Source organism: Oncorhynchus nerka, linkage group LG11 (assembly GCF_034236695.1).
Source record: "Oncorhynchus nerka isolate Pitt River linkage group LG11, Oner_Uvic_2.0, whole genome shotgun sequence".
In the NCBI taxonomy this organism is placed as follows: Eukaryota; Metazoa; Chordata; class Actinopteri; order Salmoniformes; family Salmonidae; genus Oncorhynchus; species Oncorhynchus nerka.
The window spans coordinates 41,816,739-41,824,729 of NC_088406.1; the positions used below are offsets into that span (position 1 = coordinate 41,816,739).

The 7,991-nt window shown below is 44.6% G+C and overlaps 1 protein-coding gene across 1 annotated transcript in view; it reads left to right on the top strand.

Annotated features, from left to right (window-relative positions):
• LOC115136865 (sortilin-related receptor-like) overlaps positions 1–5,666 on the top strand; it is a 91,994-nt gene extending 86,328 nt beyond the window's left edge. The window contains 6 exon segments of the mRNA XM_065024529.1: positions 13–177; positions 689–863; positions 1,208–1,314; positions 1,429–1,621; positions 1,990–2,202; positions 2,681–5,666. Of these exon segments, the coding sequence (XP_064880601.1) occupies positions 13–177; positions 689–863; positions 1,208–1,314; positions 1,429–1,621; positions 1,990–2,202; positions 2,681–2,748 (921 nt within the window). The 3' untranslated portion in view covers positions 2,749–5,666.
• The last annotated feature ends 2,325 nt before the right edge of the window (positions 5,667–7,991 follow it).

Below are 7,991 nucleotides of genomic sequence, written 5' to 3' on the forward strand. Positions count from 1 at the left end.
TGTGTGTGACAGGTGCGGGCCATCTCTCCCTACCTGGGCCCTCCCTCGGAGTATGCGGTGGTTAAGATGATTCCCAACGAGCGGCTTCCTCCTCGTAACCTGCACAAGGTGCGCGTTGAGAAAACCCAGGCGATGTTGAAGTGGCAGCCTCCCTACGACTCCCCAAGCGCCCCTCTGGTAAGGTCATCCTCACACACCCTCGAGCGTCAGCCCTTTCCGATGCATTTTGTCTGGTTCCTGGGTTAAAGTGATAGTTAACTTTTTTTTAAAGTGAGTTGAAGCTTAAACTTCAAAACAGACCCAGAGTGTGGATTGCAGTCTCTCCTTGTCCATAGACTTCTTTCAGTGTAAGGAAACTCTGTTTGAAAATTGAGTGAACTATCCCTTAAATAAAGCCTCTAAAAACCTGACTGACCAGGTAATATACAGTACACCTGATATAGTAACATGAACAGTTGTCCCACACAAACCATAAACCTGTGTGTCCATGTCTGGATCTCAAATGACACCCTATTCCCTTTTAAGTGCACTACCTTTGACCAGGGCTCTGGTCATTAGGGTGCCATTTTGGATGCCAACACGGCTGTCGTTTATTGTTCTTTTGTTGTGTTATTTTACTGTAAACTGTGTTGAGATTGTTAAATGCACTGTCAATAAAGTTTGATTTGGATGTGTCCGTCCCGTGCAGACGTACGCGGTGCACCTGAAGGACGTGGTGCGTAAGACCGAGAGCAGCTACAAGCTGACCACCCAGAACAACACGGTGGAGTACTGCCTCAAGGGCCTGGAGCCCGGCGGACACTACAGCGTCTCCGTCCGCCTGCGCAACATGAGCAAGGAGGCCAGCTACACGCTCAACACAAGTACGGCCAGGTCCTCTTTATCACAGTCGACGATCAGTTTGCTTTCCCACAATGCCCGGAGAGGAGTTAAAACATCTCAGGGGTCATGTTAGTGAGATGTAGCGATCTTCTGTGGTGTGCAGCCCGACTGCAATAGAGATAGACAACCTGGAACGCCCCCACCATCGGTTATATAGTGGCTGGGGACTAGTCAGGGCTTCTTGAATATTAAAGGAGTTAAAGGTAGAGCGTCAACAGATCTGGGGAGACCATATTCAAAACCCAATGGGGATTGTTTTAACATGAACATAATTGTATGGATGTATGATGTCAAAGTTGTTTCCTTCTTCTCTGCGTGGACATAGTGCCCCTGCCTGCTCCAGAGGCTCTGAAGATCCTGACGGAGAAAGACCACGTGTTCCTCTTCTGGAAGAGTTTGGCCGTGAAGGAGAGGAGCTTCAATGAGAGCAGGGTGAGGGACAGCTATCTCTCCCTGTGATGACAGATCAACCCCACTGTCTTTTAGTTCCTCTGATATTCACCATCAATGGCTGTCTGTACATCCGTGCTCGGTGTCTCTCCGCAGGGCTACGAGGTGCACGTGTACGACAGCCTGTCCAACTCCTCCGTGCTCCTGGGAAACACCACGGAGACCTTCTTCCGGATCAGCAGCCTGCTGGCGGGCCACAACTACACCTTCTCTGTCCAGGCCCGCTGCCTGCTCAACGGGCAGCTGTGTGGCGAGTCCGCCCTGCTGCTCTACGACCAGCTGGGACAAGGTGAGTCCGCCCTGCTGCTCTACGACCAGCTGGGACAAGGTGAGTCCGCCCTGCTGCTCTATGACCAGCTGGGACAAGGTGAGAGGGGGAGGATAGGAAGTTACGGGACACATTTACTAAGATTATGCATCAATCCTAAACGTCGGTTTCAGTAACAATGTGTGGTGACATTCATACAACAGAAGGATATGAGTTATCAATATCAATATGGTGATAGTTTTCCGGGTGAATCTTACTTCATTAATCAACTTTGTGAGATAAAAGTATATAAAGAATCTCTCATCATGGCTCCCTCATGTACTGTATGCACAATGTCAGTCAGTGAATGTCACTCACCAGGTATACCCCCTCCCCCCCTCTCCCTGCAGGTCCCAGCGAGGCAGTGCGGAGCTCGGGTCAGTCAGGGGACATGGCAGTAGTGGTGGTGCCGGTGCTGTTCCTGCTGCTGCTGGGGCTGTGTGGGGGCCTGGTGGTCCTGTACCTGAGGCACCGCCGCCTTCAGAACAACTTCACTGCCTTCGCCAACAGCCACTACAACTCCCGCCTGGGGTCGGCCATTTTCTCCTCTGGGGACGAGCTGGGTAAGAGTCCTTGGTTAAGTTCTATATCAAAGTATCCCCACACATCCGTAGTTGCGTTGCTCCCTTGTTTTGTGCTCCTGTGCAGGACGCTTGTTGTTACTGTTGACCGTGACTGTTGTAATGGAGGTTGATGTTATCAGTCTACACTGTGTTGAACTTGAACCATGCTGTCTTTATTTGTTGATCTGACACCCATAGATCATCCCTCTCTATGTCCAACTGATTGGCACGGCTTTTGATCAAACATTTCTAGGGCCTGGAGTTTCTCCTGACCGTGTGACCTGACCATAAAAACTCTGGTCCCCAGTTAAAGGCTGTGCTACTAGGGACCGTATTTTGTCCTTGTCAGGTCCCATCGTCCGGAGAAACTCCTGGCCCCACTCACAAACCACATTTTTGCATGATCCGTTCTGATGCAACTATCATGTCCTTCTTCCCTCCTCCGTTCATCTCTCCTTTCCCCCCGTCCTCCTTAAAGGTGACGATGACGAAGACGCCCCCATGATCAGCGGCTTCTCAGACGACGTTCCCATGGTGATAGCGTAGTGGGACCACCCCTTCACGTCGTCTTCTTCTTTTCCTCCCTATCACTCTACTACACACTCTGCCCTGCCTGTCCCAACCCGTCACCTACATGCCGGTGCCCACGTGGTATGACAAAAGGTCAAGAAAGAAGGTGCGCCAACACTTTCGTCAACCAACCCACTCCGAGAAAAAAAGTCTTGTTGGATTCAGGATCAAAGGAAGAAAAAGTGAAGCGCATGAGAGATATTTTTAAAAAGAAAAATACGATGCACTTTTTTTTGGATGCGCAATAACTTATTTTTTTATACATAATATATATATATATATATATATCAGTCAAAGGACTTTGTTGAGCGGGAACTGATGCTAACTGTGAAGGATTGTGAGTTTGTCAGGCGAGTCGCGTGTTCGAGAAAATCCCCTTTTGAATTACAAACTCACTCCATAAAGAACTGTTCATTGCTTGAAGCCAAAATAAGCACCTAGCAAAAAACATCCAATGCAGAATAAACACACGTATAGAAAGAAAATATACACCTAATAATGTATAAGTAAAAAAATATATATATATGTTTTTACAAAGAAATCCTTCATAAAAAGAGTTAGGAACTCAAGCTCTCGATACAGCATAAATTAACTTATTCTTCATGGTATTTATTCATGGTACGTTGTTCAGTGTCCGTACTGAAATCGATCTGAATATGTTGCTCTCTGTTGGAATGAGATCACTTTAATCTGTTGATATTTGGTTTGAAACTGTCCATTAGCCTAAACACAACAATTGGTGTCCGAGTAGCCATCCAACGAGTAGCGATTAGATCAAATCGATGGCACCATGTTGTGTCTTATAGATCCATGTTCCTCCTATCACCAGCACAGGAGTGGCTGTAGTCAACTCAGCAGTGACAATAGTACCCAAAAGTTATTCCCGTTTACCATGCTATTAACTCCAAAACGTCAGCTCGATCATTCTGCTGTTTCTCTACTTGCAATGCTGCATCCATAATGCTGTAGGTGGATTTATAGGAAAATAGTTTGATTTTAATTGGTTTTATCAGGACCACCGTGTTGTAAATATTATTACGCCCAATTAGCTGCCGTTAGTTTGTAGTGTTTGGAACGTTTGTCTCTGATGTTCTCAGGGAACTGGGTCTTTGTCTGGTCTGACACTGGCGCGTGGTACCATCATCTGAGTCTTTCGACCAACACTCGGGAACCCTCACTGAGGTACTATAGTAACCCTAGGGGCAATGATGAGCATGATGTTGTAATGATGTCATTTTATGGTTGTAAACTGGTTTTCTGGTTGAGAAAGAAGTTACAAAACCCGATTACAAGGAACTTGTCTCTGTTACAACAAGAAAAGGATGTATTTTTCATGACGAGAGCAAGATGTCATGGGAAAGACGTCACATTTTGGTTGTTGTGGTTTGCTGTAATTCTTCAACAAAAAATGTATACTTCTAATCTACAACCTGATGATAATGTCATTTAAAGACATAATGATGTAATGGACACCACTTTTGCTTGCTGGGATAGCAGTATGATGTTTAGGTCACAGTGAGGGGGACTGAGTCCAGCTCTGTCTCACTGTGTAGCCAAATGCTTCACGTCAATAGGATGTGACAAGCTTAAGAATATGTTATTTTATTTTTCCCTTTCCCATCCTATTGTGTAGTCATGAAACGTGTATTTTCGTCTCTGCTAAAGAGCCATTTCAAGTTGATGTAAGGTATGATGCTTGTAATCATTGACCTGTTTTTTTGTTTATTTGTACATTTGTTCATGAATGTATTTTATATCTGTGATTTTATGGCTTTGAGGCGATGTGGAACCCGGTCACGTTACTAGTCCTCCCCCCCCTTCCCCCCCCCCCCCCCCCCTCGTGTGAAATGGATACATTCACAGTCCTTCCACTTTTTAAAGCCAAAAACTGTGGTTTACTCCTATACTCTTGGAAGAAAGACCGGAAAATGGGTTTTTGATAGTGTCTGACTGTAGACTGGTTCAGGGCAGACATCGTGCCCCCAGGCACCAGGACCACGTTCCCACCTCCATTCCCCTGGCCCACTGTGGGGGTGACGTCACAGCAGCTTCCTTCCCGGTCACTGTAGGGCTGCTTTCACTCCATTGTTTTGACGTTCTTCTCCGTAAGGTACTTGTGATTCTGTCTCACCCCTTTTCTGCTTTCCAGGCCTTAAATAGTGTTAATACTGTTTCTTTTCGGTGGACTTCGATTTGCCACATATGCCTTATTAGAAAACACGTTGCGTTCGTATGTATGTACTGTATTTATGATGACACAAGTGCACACCCACACTCACAATACCCTTACACAATGCTAAAGAGAATGATCTGTACTGAAGAGAGAGCAGTAGAAGTCGTTTGTTGTTGTTCTACACAGGTCACTACTCCTGTCTGCATTGGCTGTTTAAACAAGGCACATATCTAAAGCCCCCTGATGGATTTTATCTCATGTAGTCCCAACTTTTGACAATTGTGCAAAATATCATTCTTGATTATTGTGTGACTGTTTCAATCCCTACCCCCTCCCAATGTAGACTTTTTGTTTGTTTGTTTTCTTCTGTAAAATAGTATGCTTAAAGTTTTTGCACAGAATATAATGTTGGACACCGCCATATTTGAATATGTTGATCTTGCTTGCTTATGGGGGTCTCAAGGACGTGAGATGTTTGAGGTACAGTGTGAAGTGTTTTTAAAACCACTTCTACTGAAATAAACTCACTGGAAATGTGGCAAAGCCTCGTTTTCCTCTTCTTTCGCAGAGAGGATGGATAGACAAAAGCAACAACACTGAAGATCTCTGCTTTCTAAAATGTTTATTGAATTATTTGTAGTTTACTTTGCTGTCTTTAGTCAATGTCCTTCCAACTTACAAATGTTTTTGATAGAAATAAATAAATCTCCCATCGATCACACACAGTGGCACAGAGTCTCCTCAAAGGCCCTTAACAAAGTGAAGGCAAACTCATGGCCTTGGTTAACCACATAATGCTATGAGTAAGTCCTACAGTATTTGGCAGCGCGAGACAGGAAGGAGTACATGTAAACAGTGAGGTGAAGGGTGTGTCTGTAGAGGCTTTAGAGTACGGATGTCCTGGAGATGAACTGGGATCAGTCTTTAATCAGGCCACTCTCACTGTGGTTTTTGACTCGCGTCTCCTCTTTGCACCCAAAACATTCTGGGGCCGGCCAAAATCTCCTGGCCTTTTCATCCTCCCTCCTTCCTCCAGTCATGCAGAACGACCACAGCTCCACTGACGCTCATAGGGTTTTATGACTGTTGAGTGAAGGGCATTGTCCACACTCTCAGGGGAACTTCTGGGAAAGAGACGGAGGGGGAGAAACAATCAGTGAGGTCATTGCAACTTTTATGCAGGCTACAGAATTCCCCAGACAGCTCTATGATTAAGTAGAGGCAGGTGTGCTTCTCAGAAGAGTAGCCTGTCAAGCTGGACGTTTTGAAGGTACAAAGTATAGTAATCAATGGAATAGAAATATGAAATATAAAACAACACGATAAGCAGAGCAAAAGAGAGTAATGTCTTTGTGTTTTTAATCCACGTTTAAGTGCCACTTTAATCAAGTGTACAGATTGATTTTGGGGGGAAAGTAATTGTATACTTAAATAGTGCTGTTCATGATTTTACTAAGTTTATTTCAACAAGGTCATTAGCAAGAGGCTCTTTACACTTCTATGTGTCATGCTTTCAGTATATCAACAGCAGGTCAAACTTCATAAATATTGTAAGACTTAAAGACACTATGGAAGTTGAATTCCTCTCTGCTTACAGGGAGGTTGGGTTAAATGCGGAAGACACATTTCGGTTGAATGCATTCAGTTGTGCAACTGACTAGGTATCCCTTTTCCCTAATTGTTTGTTAAATGTTGACTTGACTGTTGGCTGTATGGTTCATATACAGCACATTATCACATACATCATATTTATATCATAAGAAGGTGTGCTCCTTTCTGTCCAATGAGGTATTTCTAGAAAAATGATTTTGTCCACTTAGGCGACCCCTTTTGGCTCAAGAGCGCCCCCAGAGGCAAAAGTTATTGTATGGCCTCATCTTTAATCTCTTTCATTCCTTTGCACCAGATCTTTTTTGTGTGTTTCACCTGAAAAGAACCCTCTGACCTTGCCAAAATAAATGCCCCAAAACAGTTAATAATCTTGAGACTTCAAACAACACTGATATAGTACAGGGCATTAAATCCTGACAGGGACATTATCATATATTGCCCAAAGCGTAACCAACAGGCCTGTCTCCCTCAACAAAAATACCCTGTCGGGAAGCGCTGTTAGAATTGTTTGCTCTGTCTCCTGTCTCTTATTTCTCTGACTAAACTCGTCTGGTTGTGTTTATTTTCAGATCTGACTCGTCCTGGTCAACCACAGACAGCGGACCCAGACATGCTGTGCTCGGATGAATCCAAGTATATTTGTTGTGTAGGCTACAGATGCTTTTAAAACAGCGCCCAATGATGATGCACTGTACCAGACTGCTCTCTTTCTTTCTCTCACGCTCTTTCACTCGCTCTGCTCTAAAAAGAAAGTCCGCTCCTCTCTTAAGTAGCTAAGACGTACTAAAGTGAGCTGCCATACACCAGTCCAAATTCTGAGGGCAGCTCAGACAGAGCAGTGACACCACGGAGTGTCATGTTTTCTGCAGTCAGAAAGGCTCCCTCTGCGGCTCACTTAACTGTTCACAGTAACTGTGCCCTTGGCTTTTTTGTTTGCCTTTTTAGAGTATAGGGCACCATTTGGAATCCAGACAAGCTCTTCTTCCTTCGTCATGCTCAAGGCTACCACTAGAGGTCTCGCGTGTTTGGTTTCTGTGCTGTCAGAGAAAGACCTGCTTGTTGAAGAAGTTAATTCCTCCCTCTTTCTCTGACTTAATGTTATTTTCTAGTGAATAAGTAATTAATCTCTTTCCAAATTACTATCACTGTTTATTTGAATACCGGATGTCAATGCACTGAGAAAACTATGTTCAAGATTTGTGACCATCAGTTATAGATTGGAATATTCCACATCATGGTATCACTATGGACCTTTGCAGCCAACAATAATCACTAAACAGGGCTTAAATAAATGATCCCAAACGTAAGCTGCCAGGCCCTGACCCTCTTCAACTGGTGAAATGTCATGTCAGTCACAGATTTGTCTCCCTCCCCTCCCCCCTGTGGAGTGGACAAGGGCCAGTTGTTCTGTTGGTGACATGTCAGTGCATCGGAG